Source organism: Otolemur garnettii, unplaced genomic scaffold, assembly GCF_000181295.1.
Source record: "Otolemur garnettii isolate 467f Iridium unplaced genomic scaffold, OtoGar3 scaffold00001, whole genome shotgun sequence".
NCBI classification, from domain to species: Eukaryota; Metazoa; Chordata; class Mammalia; order Primates; family Galagidae; genus Otolemur; species Otolemur garnettii.
In genome coordinates this window covers 45,652,807-45,678,012 of record NW_003852396.1, presented here as the reverse complement: position 1 = coordinate 45,678,012, position 25,206 = coordinate 45,652,807, and the positions used below count along the sequence as shown (strand labels likewise).

The following is a 25,206-nucleotide window of genomic DNA, read 5'->3' as shown; positions in this document are numbered from 1 at the left end:
GTTGTAGTGGAAGTCCCAGAGAGCACTGAAGCAAGCAGCCTTGGTGCCAGTGGCCCCAGGGCACAGCCCTCTCATGGCTGCTCAGGACATGAGGTAATGCTGGAGCAGGGAGCTCCTGCCCCTTCTATACTTGTTCATTGGCTATCCCCATGTTAGGGGTACAAGACAAGTACTAGATAGTAGGTGTCAAAGCAGAGATTGAATAGAAGTCACATTTTCCAGCCAGAGATAGTAACAGGACCATGGGAAAGCAAAGATAAGAAACCCACTGTTCCCTGGAAGGGTTAAAGGAAAGCAGGGGCCTATTGTTTAAATTTGCAAATAAAAATCTCACTAAATATACATAGAAGATGGTGTGGAAAGAAGATTTACTGAGTACCTACGAGGGGAAAGTGTGGTATGTGGAGTCCACATGTTAGTGGTTGGTCCTCCATCTGGGAAACGCTTTCACAAAGTGATAGTCTGCATCAGTGTCTTAACCAGGAGGCCAGGGTGGTGCTGGTGGATGGAAAGTCAGCCTCATCTTCCTTTTACTTTTCCTTCCTCAGGGAGTATAGTAACGAGCTGATGCTTCAGCTTTGTTCATTGTCAGGTTTGAGCTGTCCTCTTTCCCTTGAGTGACCCTATCGAATACCACTCAGTAATTGCTATGGATTGGTGATTCCGGGATCCTCCCCCTCTTCATGTTGCATGGAACAGTATTGCTTTATATCTGTAAAACCTTTTATGATTTGGGAAGAACTTTTGTACATGTAACTTCATTTAATATTCATGGTGAGGTCAGTATTATTAGCTTCATTTTATAGCTTAGGGATGTGAGGATTTGAGAGTTTAAGAAACTTGCCCAAAGTAACAAAGTTAGAAGATGATGGGGGCAGAACTGGGTACTGAATTCTGTCCTTTTTCAGTTGTATTACAAGGAGAGGGGACAATTATTTTATCTTTTCCTCCCTGCTTTTTCTTCCATGTCTTGGTCACCTACTGCACACACATTGCAAGGAGCAGGAGGTCGTGTGAATTGACTGATGCTTATTGTGTCATTTTTAGGAACATTTCTGTTTTAAAGTTTAGAGCCTCCTGCTTATTGCCAGCTCTAAAAACATTTGTCCCATGGTTTTCAGTCTGGTCTTTTAGAGCCTGAAAGTCTTGCTCAGAAAACCCTCCTTTCTAGGGTTGAGCATTGCTACTGGGCAAACAGTTGGGGTAACCATGTTGCATGTAATTTGGGGGGGGGACAGATGATAAACAGGTGATAAACAAATATGTAAAATAAATAACATCAGATAATGGTAAGTGCTGTGAAGAATCTGAGAATCTATTACCAGGTGTGGAAATTTGGGAAAGTTACTTGGCATCTCAGAGATTTGTGAAACATCTGTAGAACACAGATTCTTTTTCTACCTCTCAAGTCTTTTGGGATTACAGTTGAGCTTAGCCAAAAGGCTGAGAAACAATGGCTGTGGGATTAAAATGAGATTAAAGTTGTGGAAGTACCCAGAAGACACGTACTCAGTAAATCTTCCTCTTTCCACACCCTGTTCCTTGGTGGATTCATTGAGATGAATTTTCTTTGCAAATTCAAAGGACAGATCCCTGCTTTAGTATAGCACAGGGGGAAAATTGGTGCTCTAGTTTGCAAATCCTCAGTTGCTTTTTAGTGGTCATTCCCAGTACCTTTTTCCAGATTCTTCATGTGGATACATATGAAAGCATCTTGAAGCAGAAGTACATAGTAGGTGTGCAAGAATATTTAGTCAACTATTAGCTCTGTCCAACTCTGTGGTGCTTCTTTTGGAGAGACAGAGCAGCTGCTGCTTTGATGAACACGCACCACATTTCATGCCCAAGCAGTGAAGCACAGTGCACATCCACACCAAGCCACCTGCTGTTGCAGCTGATTTTGACTCAATTTGTGTTTGATTGTAGCCAAAGCAGGAATCACAGGCTTCAGAAGAACCAAAACAGGGATTCCCAAGAGTCTACTTCTAAGAAATAAGAGTGTTTTTAAAAAAGCCTATTTCTCACATAAACCTTGACTCTCTGCCTGCCCCACACCCTAAACTCCAGGCAGGAGTAAGATAAATCAGAAACAGGTACAACTCGTAGGGCTTTTATTGTGGGGAACAGACACAGCTGTCACTGGGCCTGACTGTACTAAGGAAGAAGAATCTATCCTGTGACGTTTTCCAGGTGTGGAAAGAAGCCCACGTGGTGCTTGGGCTTTTAGTCTAGAGGTGGGGAGAACGTGGCCAGAGTGCCTCCTTGTTTTTGCTCCTAGAAGGGAAATGTGTGCTAACCTATCTCTGATCTGTACTTCCATCTCCACACTTATAGGCTGTGCACACAGGGATGCGAGCTATCATCTATAACAGCTCCGTGGTGGGCTCTCAGGCTGAGCATTCCGGCATGAGGACCTACTACTTCAGTGCCGACACCCAGGAAGACATGAATGCTTGGGTCAGGGCCATGAACCAGGCTGCACAGGTGCTGTCTCGATCATCACTAAAGAGGTTAGTCTGATGGAGGGTCCCTGCCAGACCACTTCCTACACTAGCATGGGGACCCAAATAAATCACCCTGAGTGTCTGGAATTTCATGTTCATTCACAATTAAGTATTGCCCTCTCTTTGGAACCCTTTTTAACAGTGACTGCTCCCAGGAAGAGAATGCATGAACAGCTAATACACGTTGCCTATCAGAGCTACCTAATCCGTCGTATTCATTAAACAGAAACACTGCTAGGCACAGTAGTAATGTTTGCAATCTCAGTTACAGGAGACTGAGATGGGAGGATTGCTTGAGGCCAGGAGTTTGAGCCTAGCCTGGGCAACATAGTGAGACCCTGACTCTAAAACAACTTTTTAAGAAGTTAGCCAGGCATGGTGGCATGTGCCTGTAGTCCCCGCTACTTAGAAGGCTGAAGTGGGAAGTGTGCTCAAGCTCAGGAATTTGAGGCTGCTGTGAGCTATTATCACACCACAGCATTCCAGCCTGGGCAACAAGAGTTAGACCCAGTCTCTTAAAAAGTAAACAGAAACACTAAGGCGTGGAAGGGTTAAATGACCCCCTATGGGATCTGTAGGCATGGAAACTGGTGTATGTGTTTCCATACACATGAAATGAGAATACTTCTCATTTCTTCTTTTGTGTGGGGGAAGGGACCACCTTGGAGTGTCACATTTTGGGATATCAGGGCAGTCAGGGAAGGTCTTGCACACTGAAAATCTGCTATAGACTGCCTGCTGAGGGCTGACCTGGGAGCTGCCTTTCCGCCTCTCTTGAGTGGTCTAACCAAGGATATAATCAGAGATCTTGAAATTCCTATCTGTTGGCTGTAGGTGATTCCCTGAGAGAAAACAGAGGAGGAATGTGTGTAGAATTTGGAGCCCAGAAAGAGATCAGAGTAGCTATGAAGAAGCCAGGACATAGCTTTGGCTGATCTTCATCTGACATGGGCCTCATTCTTCCCTATCCTGACCTCTTACTCTGCATAGAGGCCTCTTTGATGATATTCTTGCAGCAAGGTCTCAAAGTGAAAACGTACTCTCCCACAACCTATGGGTGGGACTTTTCAGTGACTAGAAATGGATTTCATATGGTATGTGTAGCTTCTTAACTTCTAACTCATATATATGTGGTTTTGGAATTGTGGTACTTCTAACTTCATGCTCTCTTTCTTGATGCAAACAGACCATTGATTGATGTGTGGGTGTATGGTTAGTGACCTAGAGGCCAGGATGGGGTCAGGCTCTCCTCTCTGGAGCTTCCATAACCCTTCAATCCAAGCACTCTTCATGCTGTTTTCCCTGCCTTCTCTCTACTTTTCAGTATCTGAGGCCCTCGGCAGGGATCATCTTCATATCTTCTGCATAGCATCTGATACACAGTAAACTCTCAGATGTCTGAGTGGGTGAGTGAATGAGAAATTGAAAGTATGAATGAATGAACCTGTTAAACAGGATAGGACCAAAGACTGCCCTAGCAGTTTCCTCATGTCCCTGAATTAGCCACTATTACCGATAGGTATTCAGTGTTACTCTATCTCCTAGCGTTGTCATCAGGCTGAATTTTCCTCATTTCCATGATAATGATATGAAAGACTCTGCCAAAAGCCTGTAGGTGTCAGTTCACAGTGTCATGGGCATTTCTCTCCTCATCCCAGAAGAAGGAAACTGAGTAGGTTTGACATGTCTTACTCTTAGTGCATATGCTAGTCCCTAACACTCACCATTTCTTAGTTTTAGTTTTTCTTTCTTTAAAAATATATGTGTGTGTGTATACATACATATACAGTTGTCCCTCGGTATCCATGGGGGATTAGTTCTATAACCCTTCCCCCACCCCTGCATTTATCAAATCCATGACGCACAAGTTCCTAAAAAAATGGTACAGTATTTATATACTATCCACATCTTCCTGTATACTTTAAAGCATTTCTAGATTACTTATACCTAATATACTGTAAATGCTATGTAAGTAGCTATTATATTGTTTAGGGAAAAATAAGGAAAAAAGTCTGTACTTGTTTAATATAGACAAAGCCATCCATTTTTTCCCCCAAATATTTTCAGTTTGTATTTGATTAGATCCATAGATATGGAACCCGCAGATACAGAGGGCCAAGTCTGTGTGTGTGTATGCAATAAATGCAGACATTCTCAGTGTAAAAAACATGTAAAAAGTAAACACTAAGATATCCCAAATTGCCTTCCCAGAGTAATCTCTGTTAATTGGTATTCTTTTAAACAATTTTCTATACATTTATTAATATATACATACTGCACTTACAGAAATACATAGGTTTCTCTTATGTTTTCTTAAAGCATCTTGAAAAATCATTCAATGTCAGTATATATGAATCATCTTTAATTTTGACTGGCTATAGAATGTTATTCCATAGCATAGATGTACCATAATGTATGAGGTCTGGCAGTTAAGTTTTCTAACTTGCCAGCGTGTGCTTACATTGACAGCACTGTACAAACAATTTAGTAAGGTTTCTTAACGTTGGTATATCAGTCTTAACACGTGAGTTTGTGTTCAGATGTGGCAGTGTCTTGCTGAGTGGTGCTCATTATTGTTGTTGCATGATTTTGTGTGCCATTGTGAATTACAGCAATGAATAAGCATTTGTAAATTTCTTATCAAATTTTACAAGAGTAGAAGTGAAATCAGGGACATGTTAGTTCAAGTGTAGGGGATAATGCTGTGAGGAAAGTGGTAGTCATAGAAAAATTAGTTGGGTTTGTGGTGAGCATCTGTAATCCCAGCTACCAGGGAGGCTGAGGCAGGAGGATGGCTTAAACCTAGGAGTTTGAGGTTGCTGTGAGCTAGGCTGATGCCACACCACTCTAGCATAGGCAACAGAGTGAGACTCTATCCTCCCACCCCCAAAAAAGAGCAAGAGAAAGAAATGGCAGTATATAAATGGATTAAATGATTTTCTGAGGGGAGAGAAAGCATCACAGACAAAGAGAGGTCAGATGCCAATAACAACCAAAGCTGACAAAAACATTGCAAAAATTCATCAAATTGTGTGTCTAAATCATTGGCTGATTGTGAAAAGCATAGCAGACCAACTAAACATCAATAGAGAAACAGGAAAGTCTTAACTGAAAATCTTGGCTGACAACTCATGGCTCTTGCACCAGCTCACATGGCACTCTTTGTGAGGGAGTATTTGGCCAGTAAACAAATAACTATATTAGAACATTCTCCCTACTTTACTTTCTTGGTCCGGTCCCCAGTGACTTTTTTCTTTACCTGAACATAAAGGAAATACTGAAAGGAAGACATTTTGATGATATTTAGAACAACAGGGGTAATATGATGACAAGTTTGATGGCCATTCCAGAAAAAAAGTTCCAAAATTGCTTCAAAGGGTGGACTAGGCACTGGTGTTGATGCATAGCTTCCTAAGGGGAGCACTTCAAAGGTGATTATAATGATATTCAGCAATGAGATATGTAGCACTTTTTTATGATAAGTATGCAAACTTAATTGTCAGATCTTATATTTAAGCACATGCCAACCCTTGAACAGTTTAAAAAAATTTTTTTTGCCAAATTATGCTGTAAGTCTACAGTGATCAGGCTCGGCGCCTATAGCTCAACCGGCTAAGGCGCCAGCCACGTACACCTAAGGTGGCGGGTTCGAATCCCCAGCCTGGACCCGCCAAACAACAATGATGGCTGCAACCAAAAAATAGCCGGGCGTTGTGGCGGGCGCCTGTGGTCCCAGCTACTTGGGAGGCGGAGGCAGGAGACTCGCTTGAGCCCAGGAGTTGGAGGTTGCTGTGAGTTGTAATGCCACGGCACTCTGCCCAGGGGGACAGCTTAGGCTCTGCCTCAAAAAAAAAAAAAGTCTACAGTGATCAAAAAGGCGTGGTAATGGCACAAAAATAGAGATGTAGATCTATGGAATAGAATAGAAAACCTAGAGATGAACCCAGAGACATATTGCCATCTGATTTTCAATAAGCCAAACAAAAGCATATACTGAGGAAGAGAATCCCCATTCAATAAATGGTGCTGAGAGAACTGGTTAGCCACATGTAGAAGACTGAAACTGGACTCACACCTCTCACCAGTGTTACAAAACTTGACTCTCACTGGATAAAACATTTAAATTCAAGACACAAAATGATAAAAATTCTAAAAGAAAGTATGGGAAAAACCTCTTAACATTAGCTTGGGAAAAGATTTTATAAAGAAGGCCTCCCCCTTGGTAATTGCAGCAACACCAAAAATAATGAATGGGACGTGGTCAAACTAAAAATCTTCTGCACAGCTAAGGATACAACAACTACAACATACAGACAAACTTCAGAATGAGAGAAGATATTTGCATGCTGCAAATCTGACAAAGAGATGATAACTAGAATCTACAGACAACTCAAACTAATCAAGAAAAGGGCAAACAATTCCATTTATAAGTGGGCAAGAGATTTCTTCTTCTCTGAAGAAGACAGATGAGTGACCAACAAACACATGAAAAAATGCTCATCACCCCGAATCATCAGAGAAATGAAAATCAAAACCGTCTTGAGATATCACCTAACCCCAGTGAAAACAGTCCCCATCACCAAGTCCAAAAGCTGCAGATGCTGGTGTTGGATGTGGAGAGAAGGGAACACTTTTACATTGCTGGTGGGATTCCAAACGAATACAGCCTCTATGGAAAGAAGTATGGCGAATCCTCAAAGAGCTAAAAGTAAACCTTCCCTTTGATCCCACAATCCCATATCTACCCAGAAGAAAAAAAATTATTTTACCATAAGGACATTTGCACTAGAATGTTCATCACAGCTCAATTTACAGTCTCCAAGATGTGGAATCAACCCAAGTGCCTATCAGCTAATGAATGGATAAATAAACTGTGATGTATGTATACCATGGAATGTTATTCAGCCATAGAAGATGAAGACTTTACATCTTTTGTATTTACCTGGATGGAGTTGAAGAACATTCTCCTAAGTAAAGTATCACAAGAATGGAGAAGCAAATGTCCGATGTACTTAATACTAATATGAAGCCAATAGATAAGCAACTATACCCCCACATGAGGGAAAAACAAAATTAAATTGAAGTGAGGGGGAGGGGGAAGGAGTAAAAGGGAAAAGGGGAGGAGAGAGGGATTAGTAAGCTTTCAGCTAATGGGCACAATGTAAGGCACACAGCACACACCCCAGGTGAAGGACTCAACCACAACTTGAACTTCACTTAATAAATGAAAACAATGTAACCTAATCATTTGTATAACCTCATATTAATCTGAAACAAAATAAATTTTAAATTAAAAATAAGTTTTTTTTCTATTTCACTGTTTTGAACATTTCTAAGTTGAAAAACCTTCTATAAGCCTCTGAATGTATGAATCTTTCACATTGCTTGGTCAGAATACAATGCATTTTTAATTTTAGTTAATACCACCAAATTGCCCTTTAAAGAAAGCTATGTAGGTTGGCACCTGTGGCTCAGTACATAGGGCACCAGCCACATATACCGAGGGTGGCGGGTTCAAACCTAGCCCTGGCCAAACTGCAACAAAAAAATAGCCGAGCATTGTGGTGGGCACCTGTAGTCTCAGCTACTTGGGAGGCTGAGGCAAGGAATTGCCTAAGTCCAAGAGTTGGAGGTTGCTGTGAGCACTGTGATGCCACGGTACTCTACCGAGGGCCATAAAGTGAGACCAAAAAAGAAAGAAAGGAAGAGAGAGAGAGAGAGCGAGCAAGAGCGAGTGAGAAAGCTATGTATTCCCCTAATGAAAGTATCATTTCCCCATATTTTTTTCAATAGTTGATATAAGCAGTTTTTTAATTTTATTGACCTGCACAAATGATGTCCGATTATCTTAATTTAGTGTATATTTCTGTGATGGTAGAGACCTTTTATATTTTTTGGCCACTTAAATTTCCTCTTTGGCGAACTGCCTGTACCTGTCCTCTGCCCGCTCTTCTATTGAGTCTTTTGCCTTTTCTGGGTGCTTCCTTTCCTGTGTGCTCTGAAATCCGCCAGGTTAACAATGCAGCTTAGCTTCTTACAGAGGTTGATGGTAGGCTCTCCACTCTTAGGGTTAATGGAATCCTTTTTCTCCCCTTCTTTGAAAATCAGGATGCTGATTTTCTAGCCCTTTCCTGTTCCCTTTGATTCCTCAGAGATCACCCAGGAGGTTCCTTGAGCCTATCTCCAAGTTCCCTTAGGGTCCTGCAGCGCAGCTATGGGAGTCTGGAGCTTTCTGTTCTTCCTCCCCATCTTGGACTTTGAAGTTTCTCTTAACCAAAGTTGTTCTCCTTTTCCTGGTGAAGCTCTTTCTTCTCTATGAAGGTACAGAAGTCAGTCCAGAAGTTGAAGTATTCAGCTTTCTCTATTTATGGGTCATCTTTCCCAAGCAGAGGTACCCACGTCTCATCTTTTTTAAAACCCTCCCTTCCTTTATTTTAATTCTTAAGAAAACAGACATTTTACCTTTCCCATATTAGCTGAATGAATTCATGAATAAAATTTAAAATTAAAAAGAGGAAACAAATTTTGTTTTTGTTTTGTTTTGCTTTAAATAAATCTTAGCTCCTCTAGACTTTACCCTTTTTGCCATTATTCATGTGGTCCCATTTCACTATGGACTTGTGCTTAACCTTGCATTGCACCTTGAGTTTCTTGTACATGTCCTTTTATAATCTGAGTTCCCTATCGTTACACCAGAGACAACACATGGTTTCTTCTCTCCTAACTTTGCTCAATTTCATTGTGGCTGACTAGGGTACTTGGTAAAAGAAATTTGAGAATGAAATTGGACTTTACAGGAAAAAATGCTGTGATTAATTAATATTGTCTGCCTAGAACCATGAGGACTAATTAGCTAGCCAAGATTTGGGTATTTTTTAATTAGCAGATTTTAGTTTTAGAACGGTTGCTTCCCTTTTCCTGGTCTCAGGCCCTAGCTTTTCTCTGAAATTTTTGGCATTTATTCTTATTATTCTTTATTCTTAATAAACTTCTTAAACCCCATGACCACATTTGACCAAGATTTCTTCCCTTTTTAAAAAATGAAACCAACGTGTTCTACCATCTGAGTCACAATAAAGACATAATAACATTTCCTCTTAACTTTCTGAGAGCTGAAATTGTCAGCCAAGAAAATACAGACTTATTAAATGTTCTGTTTTTCCAGAATAAGATGTTCAGCTTAGTTAAAATTACTCATCAGGCAGAACTAAATCTTGCCTTTTCTCCAGGTTGGTAAGCTATATTAAAAAAACTCCATCTGGCTCGGCGCCTATAGCTCAACCGACTAAGGCGCCAGCCACGTACACCTAAGGTGGTGGGTTCGAATCCCCAGCCCGGACCCGCCAAACAACAATGATGGCTGCAACCAAAAAATGGCCGGGCGTTGTGGCGGGCGCCTGTGGTCCCAGCTACTTGGGAGGCGGAGGCAGGAGACTCGCTTGAGCCCAGGAGTTGGAGGTTGCTGTGAGCTGTAATGCCACGGCACTCTACCCAGGGGGACAGCTTGAGGCTCTGTCTCAAAAAAAAAAAAAAACTCCATCTCTGTAAGTGGGTGGCCCCAAGCATTTTGTTCTTACCCTCTGTAATTCTCATTCAAATTCTTCTATCCTTATTCATACAGGCGGGTGCTTTTTTTCTTTTTTTAGACAGAGTCTCACTGTGTCATCCTTCGTAGAGTGCGTTGGCGTCACAGCTCAAAGCAACACAGCAACCTCCAACTCTTGGGCTTAAGCTATTCTCGTGCCTCAGCTCCCAAGTAGCTGGGACTACAGGCGCCCGCCACAATGCCCACCTATTTTTTGGTTGCAGTTGTTATTGTTATTAAGCAGGCTTGGGCCAGGCTTGAACCTGCCAGCTTCGGTGTATGTGGCTGGTGCCCTACTCAAGTGAGCTATGGGCACTGAGCCAGGTGCTTTCTTTATGATTGATAGCTGGTATATTAGAACTCTTTTTTTTTGAGACACTGTCATATTCTGTTGCCTGGGCCAGGATTGCATGAGAATAGCTCATTGAAACCTCAAACTCCTGGGCTCAAGCAATCTTCCTGCCTCAGCTTTCCTAGTAGCTGGGATTATGGGCATGCACCACCATGCTTGGCTAATTTTTCTACTTGTTGTAGAGATAGGGTCTCACTATGTTGTCCAGGGTATTCTGAAACTCCTCAGCTCAAGTAATCCTCCCACCTTGGCCTCCCAAAATGTTTGGATTACAGATATGAGCTGTACCAAGCCTATATTGGGACTCTTGACTACAGATGACAGAAAATACAGACAAATTTATCTTAAAAGGGGGGGTATTTATTGGTTCATGTCACTGAAAAATTTAAGGTAGATCTTAGAAACTACTTGGTTTAAGGCTGAAGATGTCATTGCAAATCATTCTCAGGCTCTAGACTCTTCTCACCTGTGGGTTGGATTTAGTCTTGAGTTGCAGTGGAGATCCTTGGGATAGTTAGGGTCTGATGGCAAAATAGCTACAGTGGTTCTAGACTCATGTTCATCTGTACTCAAGTTCAGTAGGAAAGAACTAGAGTCTTGTCTTGATTCATTCTGATTAGACAGGCTTAAATCACATTTATACCCTAAACTGCCTCTAATGGCCAAAGAATACACCACACTGATTGGCATACTCCTGGGATACATGCTTCTGCGGAGCAGAGGTAGAGCCCTACTCAGGCCATGGAGAACAGAGGTAGAGCCCTACTCAGGCCATGGGGAACAGAGATAGACCCCTACTCAGGCCATGGGGACTGAAAGTGAGTTCCCAAGGAAAATGTTAGGGCTATGGGCAGAGGACCATGGGCAGAGAACCAAGAAAGATACAATCCACATATGCAGTCACCCAAAGAGCTGAGATCTCGAGTTGTCTTTCAAAAATGCAGGTGTACACTTACAAAAAGGCCGTCTCTTCATTTATTAAGTAAGTTTCAGCATTTTTATGTATATGCACAGTGCTTACAAAGTCAGTGTTAAAATAATGTACTTTTATGGAAAGTTTTTGCAAAAAATGCATAAAAGGAATTAGAATTCTCTAAGTCTTTACGCTATTTATATTGACAGAGGAGATTTGTATTTTTTACTTCTGTGATTTTTGCAACACATGGTGTACTTGTATTTGGAAAGTGGTCTACAAATTTTGTAAGAATATTCTGTCCAGCTTTGCACAGTGGCAGTGTCATAGCCAATGAGATTTATCTGAGGCACGATTATTGCTAATTGAAAACTTTTCCCAATACCCCACCATGATGACTTGAAATATAGTGAGCATTGGCAATTTTCTACAGAGATTGTTTTTTAAAGAAAAGAGAGAGAGAAAGGGAATATGCTGTCCATTTGAAAGTCTGATTATTGCTCAGCCATTGCAATTAAATGATTTTTCTCTTCTTGCAGCACCAATAATAATTTGCTTTTAAACTTTTGTCTTTCACCATTAAATAGCATCATATGCTTAACTTACCACAGCCTTTCGTGAGGTAACAATTTCACAGATTACTTCTGTTGTGTTTTAGAGAATATAGTAAGAAGGAATGATATTTAGCTTCTCCATGCCAAACCTAGCTTTTAGGATTTCACCATTTTGGATTTTTATCTTTCAGGAGTGTGATTTTTGAGATTTTAGATGTTAGAGGTTTTTATCTTTCAGGATTTCATTCCCACAACGTTTGGGATTGTGGTGTTCAAGGTTATGTCTTTTGAGATTACAATCAGCACCAGGTACGTGGATATTTGACTGGCTAGGCCAGTGGGTGAATGAATGAATGAACAGATGAACAAAACAGCTGTGATACCTCTACCTGTAGGATGTTCAGATGAGGACTTGGGACAGCTAAAAGTGATCTAGACACTGTTCCCGGACTCACATGGGGAATCAGCCTGCTCAGAAATGGTCCATATGTTTGGGGGCATCTGTACTCTTCTTTGGAGAACTAAATCTTTGGACTTCTCTACTCTGATCACCCTGAGTAGAGTGTTACTCAGGCAGCCCCTGAAGCTAGACAAGCTTCTTGGACCCTCTGCAGAAGTAATTTATAGACACATTTTCAGCTGGCACTAGGCTTCGGAGCTCTCAAAGATGGGATTTGAGTCCTGCTTTGTGTCACTAGTTGCATGATCCTGGACAAGCTTGTTAACCTGATGGAGCTTCACTTTTCAATATCTGTAATGAAAAAATAATACCTCTAGTCCTAAGGGTTGTACAATGAGAAGAGGAAGTAAAGTGCTTAGTTCGGGGGTTTGTATTTTAGTAAGTGCTCAGTCAGTGATCACTGCTGCTGCCAGCACCCCTATCCTTCATTAAAGATAATTTCTTGTAAGTAACCTCAGTCTCACTGGGCTTAAAGTCCCCTGAACTTGCAAGATTCTTGTAGAAATTAGAGATGGTATGTCAAATTTTTCCACACATTAGGATCCAACATATGGTAATAATAACTAAGCATTGGCCATAAAAACATGGATGACCCTGTGACTGCCATAGAGATAGAGAAAGTGAGCCAGCGTGGCATGTCCTAGAAAGTCTCAAACTGACTTAGGTGGGAGCTGTACCAGGTAGCACGACTTACCCAGGTAGATTCTCTTCTTGGTCTGGTTTGTCAAGCCTTTTACTTCACAAGGGACTTTGCCAGTAGCCACTCTACTGAGGCAAAAGACCACCTCAGCTTTGCAATCTAGCTGTTTCATTTATATTGCAGCCTCACTCTTCTCTGGAGATGTAAGATTAGAGAATTGTGGAGTGTGGTCAGAGCTGTGAGGCCCTCTATTGTTAATTAAGGTAGCGCAGAGCATGAAAGGTAGTGGGCTGTCCTCCTACATCCCAAGGGAACTGCACTAGTTAACTCTGGGGAAAAGAAGAAATTAACTCTTGTCTTCATTTCTCTCCAGCTTTCTCTATCCTCAAATGCTAGGAACTAATTCAAGTGAGGAGGCCTGCCTTAGGGCTCTCTGGATAACTTTGATCCCCTTTCTCTTCAGTTTTTTTGTACAAGTCTATCGATTTTGCCCACGGTAGATTCTGACTTTTGAGCCCACCCTATTCCCAAGATTGGGGATCAGTTCTCAGGACTCAGGATCTGTTAACACAGGTGAGCTTACTTCCTGTGGTCAGACTTGTGCCTCCTGGCCTGGCTCAAATCAGACTCTCTAAGAATATCAGTGGCCCTTGTCTTGTGTTGCCAGTTTGATCATTTAGGTAAGGTGAATGGGGAGGAGTCCTTCCAATGGGACTACAACAGAAGGACTGTGTCTGCCAGCAGGACCAGGGTTCAGCCAACCCCTACAGATTGCCATTCCTCTTTCCACCTCAGGCTTTGAATGAGATTTAATGTGGAGTGTGTGGCAGTATATGTGTGTTTAGTGTTAAGGTCAAGGGAAATATTATTGCCTGGTAAAATAAAGGATTTGGAAACAGAATAGTAATCAGTATTCAGTTGTTTGGTAAGATTTGTTAACATCTAAATTCTTGTGAAGAAAAGGAATAAGAGAATTATTGCCAGTCTTAGATATGTGCTCTTCTCACTTGCAGGGAAAAATAAGAATTTGCTCTAAGCAGGCATAGCATTCTGTGATGTGCTAGAAATAGAGGGGTCCCACCCCTGTCAGTGATAAAGCTTAGCCTTTTATATCAGTAAGTGATTGTTCGGCCACTAGTAATGGAACAACCCAACTTAGCATGGCATAATCAAACTGTATCTTAGTTTTCTTGGATAACAAGAATCCAGAGGTAGGTGTTCCAGGTTGGTACAATAGCTCCATTAATACAATCAGTGACCCAGGCTGTTGGTCATTTCTACCTAAGTTTTTAGTGTCTGACTTTCATCCTTATTTTTGTCACCTTGCAATCCAGCAGAGAGTCTAAATTCCAGGCAGGAAGAAAAGAAGGGTTAGCTAAGCCTGGCTTCTTTTAAAGACTTTCCCAGAGGACCCTACCTGGCAATTTCTGCTTATATTTTATTGGCCAGAGTTATGTGATATAACCACCCTCAACTATAAGGGAGGTTGGGAAATGTTAAGTCTTTTTGCTGGAGACATTGCTGCTTTGAAAAAACTGGGGCAAAGAAGGAGAGAATAGATAGTGGGTAGTTAAGACTTCTGTATTTGCGGGCATACGGTGTGCCAGATGCTGTGCTGGGCTCTTTCTCTGCAGTGTCTTCTTTAATCCTCACAGCAACTCAAGAAGGCAGGAGCTATTATCCCATCTTGTAGACGAGGAACCTGAAACCAGAGAAGTCACTTGCTTAAGGTCACCCAGCTGGTGGACTGGTAGAACCAGTTCTTAAATCCAGGTCCAACTGACGCTAAACCCTATGCCCTCTGGGTTTGTCATTTTCAAAAAGTTACACACATGGCCAAGATGGTCACTGAGTGTCAGGAGTTCTCTGTGTTTTTGAACAATCACTAATTTCAGGCGTTCATGATGAATCAATGACCTGCATAGCAGCCCACCTGGGAAAGACTTACATTGTCTTAGCTAAACACCTGTGCTCTGCATGGCCAGGTCTCCTGAATGACAGTCATTAAGAGCCACACGGTGGTTTGTTCTTCCTCATCACTTGGCTAAATTGAGTGTCACTGATCTCTTTTGTGACAACTGTCCTGATTTGAGGAGTCATATGTTAAATTGTTGGGAATGCAGGGAAGCAGAGAGGATACGAAAAAACCTATTGACCTTAAATACTGTAACTTAGTAAGTTAAATGTTTAAGTCAGGTAGGGCTGGGAGTAGGGTACATTTCCTTCATCATTCTCACCCATAGCCATAGCCTGAACATCTTGGGCACAAATGTATGTCCTAGGTAAGTCCCAAGAACCATGAGACTAAGGAGATGTTCATAACCCAAAATCTTGGGGAAGTGTTTTTCAGCCTGTTTTATCTCACAGCACTCTTGAACCTGCAGTTAAACTTCTGTAGCACAGAAGTTGAATTATGTTGATCAAAAAAAAAGAGTAAAGATTTGGCTCGGCGCCTGTAGCTCAGTGGCTACACCAGGCCTGCCAAACCACTATTTGCCAAACAAATAGTCAGGCACTGTGGTAGGTGCCTGTAGTCCCAGCTACTTGAGAGGCTGAAGCAAGAGAATCATTTAAGCCCAAGAGTTTGAGGTACTGTGAGCTGTGATGCCACGGCACTCTACCGACCTCAACATGGTGAAACTCTGTCTCAAAAAAAAAAAAAAGAGTAAAGACAAATAATATACTTACTGTTCTTTGATTTAATTAATGATCTTTAAAATTTTTCAAGGCACAACTAAGATCCTCTCCCGGCACACCAGTGTGCTACAGCATACTGGTTGGAAATGACTGTCAGGGGCTAGAAAACTGCCTGGTGGCAAGCAGACTGCCACTCTTTTAGTTGCCCCTGAAAAGTTTATGTTGCAGTAAATGCTGGTGTTAATTTGAATAAAAGGGTTTATCTCTCCCTAATAAATTTATCTCTAGGAAGTACTAACATATATGGGAATGTGTATGCTGATATACTCACACACACTAAAGATTAAGATGAATAGTTATAAAATTAGCTCTAAGGTCAGAGAAGACTAGTAGACTTCATGATTTGGGGGCCAATAGTTTATGAGAATGGTAGTAAATGTGGTTACATAATTAAATGGGGCCTTAGGGTCATCTGTCTTTGAAGGCAAAGGCCCTTTCCCCACTGCTTTCTTATACTTACCGAGTGCCTGTCCCACTGCAAGTTACATAGGTATTCTGCAAATACAAGGTGTTTGATTAGTAAAGAAAAACTGGTATTACAATTGGTTAGGCTCAGACACTGCACTCACAATGCTTGGGTCTTTAGTTGAAGAATCCTTCATTTCCCTTCAGTTCTAATGCCATGCACATAAGTGGCATATTTGTTTCACTATCTGGCTTTTATGACAAGGTGCTGTTTATCTTCGGGGTGTGAATAACAAGGAGATACAGTTACTTGGGTTTCACAATTGGAGTAACCACTGGAAATAGCAGAGCAAGTGAAACCAAAGCAGTTTGCTGGGATATAAAGCTTCAGTGACTTGGCGAGGGTGTGACCCAGAGGGCAGCCAGAGCTCTAATCATCTCTGCAGCAGCCTTAGCACATCCTCTGTGGGTGGTTTCCTGAATTTGAGAAATAGTAAAGAAGATAAAGGCCAACTTAGGCAACCTGAAGATGCCGGTTTGGGTTACACTAATCTGATTATGGAGGATTAAAGGACGAAAGGAAAGACAAAGTTAAAACCTATCCTGTGTACATTGTAGAACAGAGTTGTCTCTTTTATAAACTTATGGTAAAAATTCCTTTTTCTTTAAGTATTGACCCCTGAATATTTCCCGTATTTTCCTATCCTTGGAGCTTCTAGACACACTGAATGTTCATAATGGAAGGGCCCTCAGAGAACACAATTTCGATATGTCGTTATAAAATAATGTAATAGGTAAGACTTCTTCTATAGATAACAGGATCCAAACTCAAATTAATTTAAATAGAAATAGGAGTTTATTGGTTCACAACCAAAATATCCCAAGCTTTATCTCGTTTAGGTATAGCTAAATCTAGGAAGGAGTTCTTTGGAGTAACCAAATTACATTTCTATCTGCTTTCCTTGGTGCTGGCTTCATTCTCAAACAGCATCTTCCCACATAGTTGTAGCAGCTCAAGTCCACCTCCAACCCAAGTCCCAAAGCTAACTGTGGCCCAGATTGGTCAACCTCTGAACCAAGCACTGGGACATGGGAGCCCCAGTTGGACAGACAGTGCTAGATTCAGAGCACCCAAACCACATGTATTAAGAGTGGGGAAGGGTGGTCCCCAAATGAAAATTGGATATAGAGTGAAGGGTAGGAAGGAAAGGTGTATTGTAGTGATGGATAAAAGGAGGTCCAAAGAAACATTAATTTTTCTGCCCACAAAGCTTGGGGTTCCCATAGGAAGGACCATGAGCAGTATGATGGCTTATCTCAGTATCCATGCCATAGTTAAGGCCAACAGGCCTACACACAGTGAGACGCAAACCCTGGGCTGGGGGGTTGTATTTTCACTTTATGTTAAATTCTAACTAGCTCCCAAATGGGTTAATTCTTCCCTGAATCTGTGCTGATTAGTGGTATTTGAGGTTCTGAAGTTCTTGCAAAGACACGTGGGGTCTGGCCACCGAGATATAAATACAGTAGCTATTCTGTTATATACTCTCTTGCTGACATAAAGGCCCCTCTGGGGTGACCATTTTGAGGAGTGATGGCTCTTAAGGCCAAGACCTATTCACTAACAAGGATAACTAGACTAGCTGCCCATGTGTGGGTCCCTCGTAATTTTTCTGAGCCATCTGAGCTGGGGTGGAGTAGGTACGCTGCCCTCCCAATATAAATTCTGCAAAGCTTGCCCAGCTACTGTTATATGCCTAGTACTTGGTGATGGGGAACCAGACAACTAGGATCCTGCCCCAGGGAGGCAGGGAGAAAGGCAGTGGCAATAGGAGGTGGCCGTGAGCAAGGAGCCCTCCACTGTGTTCCAGAGCTCTTCCTATAGCCTCAGTGCACATCCTGACCTACCACCACCACCACCACCCATTCTCCTTTGCAGTTTCCAGGTTCATATGTATATAGGCCAGGGTCACACATGGAGAAGAGGTAGGGAGCAGACCCCAAAGCACATGAGCTCTGGAGTCCACCTAGGGTTAATCCTGGGCCCTACTGTTCTGGTTGTACAAGCTTGGGCAATCATCAACCCCCTCTACACCTCACCTTCCTTACCTCTAAGATCTAATACCACTTCACAGAGTTGTCGTTGGGTCAGTGTCACTGTGGCTTTCCATTTGAGTGATTCCCTTGTAAGCTATCATATAAAGAGGGTTACCATGCCTATTCTCTCTTCACCATCCCTGAAGAGTGATAATTATGCTCTCATTTCTTCTCTGGGCTGTGCTAGACACCAGTCGGAGAGATCCTTGGCTTGGAGGATTTCTAGCCAAGCCCCAGGTAGACAGATGGACAAATAGGAGAGAGGAAAGGCAGAATCAGTAGTGTAGGGCAGGATGGGAGCACAGGAATGGTCTGCCTGTGAGTGCCACATGTATAATTTATTCATTGTTTCATGCAGTAGTATTTATAGAGCACATATTCCATACCAGACTGGCCAGATGGGCCGCTAGCCAGAGGCATTCATAGTCTAATTGGGAATCAAACCCAGTTATGATTCAGTGTGATTAGTGTGCCAGTGGGTCAGCGTAAGATCCCATTCTAGACTGGAAGTGTGCGTTAGGGATGGCTTCCTGGGAAAGGTGACGTTTAAGCTATGTCCTTAAAGGAGTAGAAGTTAGGTGGGCAGAATGAGGGCATGAGTGCAAAAGGTTCTGGGCAGAGGGGACAGCTGTGCAAAGGCCTGGAGGTGATTATGTACAGCGTGAAGTCTTTACTGTGGGGCAAACTGAATGTGCTGCTGTCATTGCAGGGACGTGGAGAAGGTGGAGCGGCAGGCTGTCCCCCAGACCAACCACACAGAGTCCTGTCGTGAATGTGGCCATGTGGGACCTGGACACTCAAGAGATTGTCCTCATCATGGCCATGATGACTTCTTCGGCTTTGAAAGGCAGGAGCAGGAAGCGGAACGGTACCGTTCCCAGAGGGACCCTCTGGAGGGCAAGCGGGACAGGACCAAGGCCAGGTCCCCATACTCACCAACCGAGGAGGATGCCTTGTTTGTGGATTTACCAGGTGGCCCAAGAGGCCAGCAGGCACAGCCCCAGCGGGCAGAGAAGAATGGCATGCTCCCTGCCTCATATGGCCCAGGAGAACAGAATGGGACCGTTGGGTACCAGCGGACCTTTCCTTCCAGGACCAACCCTGAAAAGCATAGCCAGAGGAAGAGCAACCTGGCCCAGGTGGAGCACTGGGCAAAGGCCCAGAAAGCGGATGGCAGGAGGTCAGTAACAGACTCAGGATTGCCGCTAATAATGAGCATGATAATACAGTGACAGTAGCTATCATTTACCTAGGACTTGCGTAAATGCTGGCCTTAATCTCTGTACCTTCATTATCTACACATATCCCCATAACTACCCCAGCAATGAGGGGGTGTTATTCCTAATATATAGACAGAGAAACTAGGGCTGGGAAGGTGAAGGACCTTTCCCAGGGTATATAGATAAGTGGCAAAGCCAAAGTTCAAAGCCATATCTGTGAGCCTCCAAAGCCCACACACAATTGTACACTTTTCTCTTCCCCAGGAAGGGTCTCTAAGGCATTCAGCATGTAACTGGTAACTGGTCTTCTCCTCTTGTGCTGCTGCTTCTCTGCCTCTAAAAAATATTTATAGAAACTAGAATAAATACATTTTCATTTTTAATTCCAGGCACACAGAGAAGCAGTTAGGCACTGTTGACATTAGGCTTTATCTTACCCATTCCTTCAAGAATCAGTTTTTAATTATTTAGAAGGTATGTATCTCTTGCTATTTGCAAAGCACTGTCTGTATTTTATTATAATTTTAGATTAATTAGGACACAATTATGAACATAAAGAATTCAGGATCACCAGCTTCTCTGTTGTCCCTAGGATCCACTGTGTTTTGTCTTCATTATGAAGACCTGGCAAAGTCCCCTCACTGTCCTCAGGCTTCTAAAGGCCATTGACAAGAGAGGAGTTAGTAAAGCCAATGTCATTCAGAAAGCTCCCCAAGGGCTGGAGTGGCTGCAGTGGATGTGCCAGCTCTCAGACCATGTCTGCCATAGCCTGATAACATGCTCTAAAACACCACACTTTATTCTCCCTGTTGACAAGACCTAGACTTTCTAGCTGTGGGCTCTGGAGGTGGTTGTGCTCCTAGGGCAATAGCCTAGGCCTGCTTTCAGGTGTGTGAGTATGTTGTGCATTTCTGGGTAACCCCATAGGTGCTCCACCTGGGCACCTATGAGGGTAGACAGTGAATACATCACAATGGAAATCCCCTAAGTGGCAGATTTTCCCCACTGGAAATGTCGTGGAACATTTGCGGAAATGTGTTGTTGTGGAACAGATCAGGAGCATGAAAGGCCTGTTGTATTATGGCTAAGATCCCTTCCCATTCCCAACGGTATCAATCCTATTCGTTCCAATCTTGTGTTTTATGGAAAATAGAAATCTACTGCTCAAGGACCCAGGGAAGGGAAGCTGCTCTCCTTGGTGCTGGGTGAGGTCAGCCCTCTGGTAGCTGGTTATAAGATGACCTCACTGCGGAGTGAGATTAGAAAGTTGGCAGGGGCAGCCTCTTATAGGTCCTCATACTCCAATATGAGGAAACTGAATTTGAAAAAATGAAAGAGGATATCAGTGGAAGGTTTTAAGCAGGTAGGTGGTGTGATCTAACGAATATTTCACAAAGAAGATGAAAATCAAGGAAGGAGGCTATGGCAGTAGTTCAGGAGGATGAGAATGGAAATAAAAAGAAATCAGCAGATTTGAGGTACATTTTAGAGGCTGAAACAACAGAGCCTAGTAATAAATTGAATATGAAGGATGCAGAGAAGAGAGGAACAAGGATGATCTCTAGAATGTTGAGTTGAGCAACTAGACCAGTGGTTCTCAACGTTCCTAATGCCGTGACTCTTTAATACAGTTCCTGTGGGTCACGACCCACAGGTTGAGAACTGCTGAACTAGATGGTTGCTGAATAGGGAGGGCTAAGGAAGGAAAAATTGATGGGTCGATCAGGATTTTCATTTTGGACATACAAGTGGCTACAGTGGAGTGGGAGTTATCGTTCAGCTTTGGCTCAGTTAGTAGGTAGAAGTGGTGCCATGCACCAGATGTCACATAAGGGAGAGAAGTGAGCTGGACATGAAATATGGCACTTATGGAGAATCCATGTGGAGATGGCCAGGAGATTATGGGGAATGTGGGTACAGACTGTAGACAGATTTGGGAGTCATTGCCCTAGAGGTGGGAGCTCATGTCCTGGCAGTAGTTGAGATTACTACTGGGTGGAAGCTTAGAGCCTAGAGCCATGGTTTTTCATCCTGGTCACACAATTTGATCATCTGAAGGCCAACCCCAGAAATTTGGATTGAATTGGTCTGGGGTAATGTCAAAGCATCAGTATGTTTTCAAATCTCCCTGGGTGATTCTGGTCATAGTCAAGAAACTATTGTTTGACTACACATTGGAATCACCTGGAATGTTTTAACGTTTACTGAGGCCTTAGTCCCATGCTCAGGAATCCAATTATGTTGGTCTTGTTGGAAGCCTGGACATTAAAAAGCAGCACATCCTCCCCTTCCCCTGCTCCCCTGATGATTCTAATGTGCAGCCGGTGTTGAGAATCCCTAGCTCAGAGTAAACAGTAGCAGAGGGCCAAAGTCATAACACTAAGGATTCCCAACCCAAGGATTAGGCTAAAGTCAATTCTTTATAAAAGAATAATGAGGTGGGAGATGGAGGAGGCAAATGAGCATTCATTGGGCATAGGGACTTCTGCCTGGGTGTGTTACTGTCAGAGAGACTAGGAATCGCTGATGGGAAGTCTAGAGCAGTGGTTCTCAACCTGTGGGTCATGACTCACAGGAACTGTATTAAAGGGCCACGGCATTAGGAAGGTTGAGAACCACTGGTCTAGAGCCTCAGGGTTTCTGCTGGTGTTTTGCTCAGTAGTAGAAGGCTTTGTTCCACTGAACTGCTTGATGGGCTTAGATGAGCAAACCTGAATTTCCCTCCTTAGTAGAGCTAGAATTTCGAAGTTAGGAGGGGAAGAAACCAGTAAGACGGTGTGGCCAGTGAGAGACCTTTGTGACAGAGGCACAGAGAGGACTTTCAAATCTGGGTGGTTGATATGCAGTTATAAGTTGTTTGTTATGAAATGTCTCTCTTTTTTGGGGGGACAGAATCTCACTGTGTCACCCTGGGTAGAGTGCTGTGGCATCACAGCTCACAGCAACCTCCAACTCTTGGGCTTAAGCAATTTTCTTGCCTCAGCCTGCCAAGCAGCTGGGACTACAGGCACCCACCACAATGCCCAGCTATTTTTTTTGTTGTAATTGTCATTGTTGTTGGGCAGGCCTGGGCTGGGTTCGAACTTGCCAGCTCAGGTATATGTGGCTGGTGGCCTAGCCGCTGAGCTACAGGCGCCAAGCCTGAAATGTCTCTTTATAACGTTTCTGGCAACCCATATCCTATATTGTTCTGATCCACATAATAACTTGAATTTGGGGGCTGGGGGGAGGGATGCATCATAGAACTGAAAGATGATAAGTCAGCAGTGAGACTCTGAGAGTGGCTGGGGAAGAGCTGGATTTCCTGAGGCTATGAACCATTCCTCTCTAAGGGGCAGGGAGACATTATGTCTGTAAAGAACAGCTTCGGAGGTCACTGCATACACTGTGAAAGAAATTCAGCCTAGTGGTGGAAGCAGGTCTCAGTGGGCTAAAAAAGCAAATAAATGGGTGCAGTGGCTCACACATGTAATCCTAGGAAGCTGAGGTGGGAGAATCTCTTGAACTTTGAGACCAGACTGAACAAGAGTGAGACCCTGTCTCTACTAAAAAATAGAAAAATTAGTTTAGTGTCATGCCGGGTGCCTGTAGTTCCAGCTACTCTGGAGGCTGAGGCAGGAGGATCTCTTGAGCCCAGGAGTTTGAGGTTACTGTGAGGTAGACTTAGGCCATGGCACAACACAGTGAGACTCTTTATCTCAAAACAAAAAAAGTGAAGAATTGAAAGCAGAATGTGGACAAGAAAGTGCTGCCAGTCCCTAAGTGAACAAAGTATCTGCTCAGTCTCAGATCATTCCTTGTATCTTGTAAGGTTTACATCTTGCAGTCCTAGGGGTTTTTTTCTTAAAGATATATTTGTAATGTTTTACAATAAGTAATAAAGAGACCTGGCTGCTTAAGAAAAGATTTTCCTCTGTTTTCCACTTAAAAATGTAGAAGATGGATATCTCTGCTTTGCCTATAATTAAGACTGTGCTAATCTCATTAGACTGAGCATTGGAAGGAGGGTTATTTGGACTGCAATATGATCCTGTTTTCTCAGCTTCAGACTGCACAGGGAATTATCTCTAACTGTTCTTTCAGTACTTGGAGATATATACTATGTTTTACATCAATAAACTCCATTAGAATATGGTTTGCAGGAGACAGACCGACATGGCTTTGAATCTAAACTCACTTTAAGAGCTTGTTTTGAAATTCTAGCCTTCCATTCACCTCCCTCATGTGTGAAGTAATGCATACCTGTAAAATAAAAAGTGGGAGATGGGGGTAGAGTCAGAGGATTCAAATCCTGCAATGGAGTGGAATAGAAAGTGAAAGTCCTGGGTGAGGAGTATCTGCTACATAGGTAATTGGTTATTAAAAATGATAGTACATTTCAACATGGCCATTTTCTAGTGGCTGTTTCAGAAAATCCTATTTAGTGCTTATTTAATGATGAAGAGGGCCTGTGGCCACCAAGCAAGGTGTGAGAACACCTTGAGCCCCATTTGGGGGCAAGGCTGGAGTTAGGGACTAGGAAATGGATTTGCAGCTCCCTCCTGTTCCCATGGGGTATCTATCTCACCTCATGGCGTTACCTCCTGTGACTCTCCCTTTGCCATCAGTTAGCTATCATGGTTTGGCGTCTGGAGCCAGGGCTCACCATGGTACTGGTATCAGACAGTGAGGAATTAGCACAATTTAAATGTTGAGCCCAGGACTTTGGGCCACTGTTTAGTGGGAGGACCCTGGGCTTACAAACCCTGGAGTGGGAGGGCAGCCCAGACAGGAGCACGCGTCTGGGAGACAGCTTGGACAAGCTCTGTGTGGCTTGTGTTTTGCTTCAGGCAGAATGAACAACGGTTGGTAAAGTCCCAAACTCCCAGAGGAAGCCCCCCCCAACCTTGTTTCTGCCACTGCCACCAGCTGGCAGTGTTGGAGAATTCAGGCGCTGCCCCTTTCTCAGGGACACATTTAGGCCTAACTTAGGGAAATGATAGCAAACCCTGACACCTAGTGGCAAGCAGACACGCCTGTCAAACACAAGTCTAGATTGAAGAGACCTTCAAAATACTTCCTGCAATTGCAAAGATAACCATTAAAAGGAAGAAACTGCCATATTTGAATGACAACTATTTATACTCCTGACAACAAATTATTAAGTGATTCTTTTTGTTTTGTTTTGTTTTTGAGACAGAGCCTCAAGCTATCCCCCTGGGTAGAGTGCCATGGCCTCAGAGCTCACAGCAACCTCCAACTCCTGGGCTCAAGCGAGTCTCCTGCCTCAGCCTCCCAAGTAGCTGGGACTACAGGCACCCGCCACAGCACTGGCCATTTTTTGGTTGCAGCCATCATTGTTGTTTGGCGGGCCCGGGCTGGGGATTCGAACCCGCCACCTTAGGTGTATGTGGCTGGCGCCTTAGCCGATTGAGCCATAGGCACCGAGCCTATTAAGTGATTCTTATCCCCATTTTGTAGTAAGGGAAGTGAGACTCAGAAGACAGTTGGCTGAGGTCATTTAGCTAAGGAGTGATTAAATGAGTTGAGTTTTGAAACAATTAAAACAGCACTTCTCAAAATTTAGGGAGCATAAGAATCACCTGTAGGGCTTATTAAAACAGTGGGGGTTGGAAGCTCCCTGGCACCCAATAAACCTATGTCATTCACCCCAGAGTTTCATATCAGGTCAGTCTGCATTGGGGCTGATAAATCAGCATGTGAAAATATATTTTATTTGTAATTGACAGAAAATAATTATATGCATTTATGGGGTAAATGCTATGTTTTTATATATGTA

General features: G+C 43.0%; 1 protein-coding gene and 1 non-coding gene across 3 annotated transcripts in view; both read left to right on the top strand.

Annotated features, from left to right (window-relative positions):
- PLEKHA7 (pleckstrin homology domain containing A7) overlaps positions 1-25,206 on the top strand; it is a 212,965-nt gene that overhangs the window by 149,609 nt on the left and 38,150 nt on the right. For both annotated transcript variants that reach the window (XM_023517624.1, XM_023517650.1), the window contains exons 8-9: positions 2,335-2,510; positions 18,917-19,387. In XM_023517624.1, coding sequence (XP_023373392.1) covers positions 2,335-2,510; positions 18,917-19,387 — 647 coding nt within the window. The remainder of the gene's footprint in view (positions 1-2,334; positions 2,511-18,916; positions 19,388-25,206) is intronic.
- On the top strand, positions 11,659-11,799 carry LOC111724775. Its single transcript, XR_002773001.1, has one exon. It is a non-coding gene; the product is annotated as a U4 spliceosomal RNA (small nuclear RNA).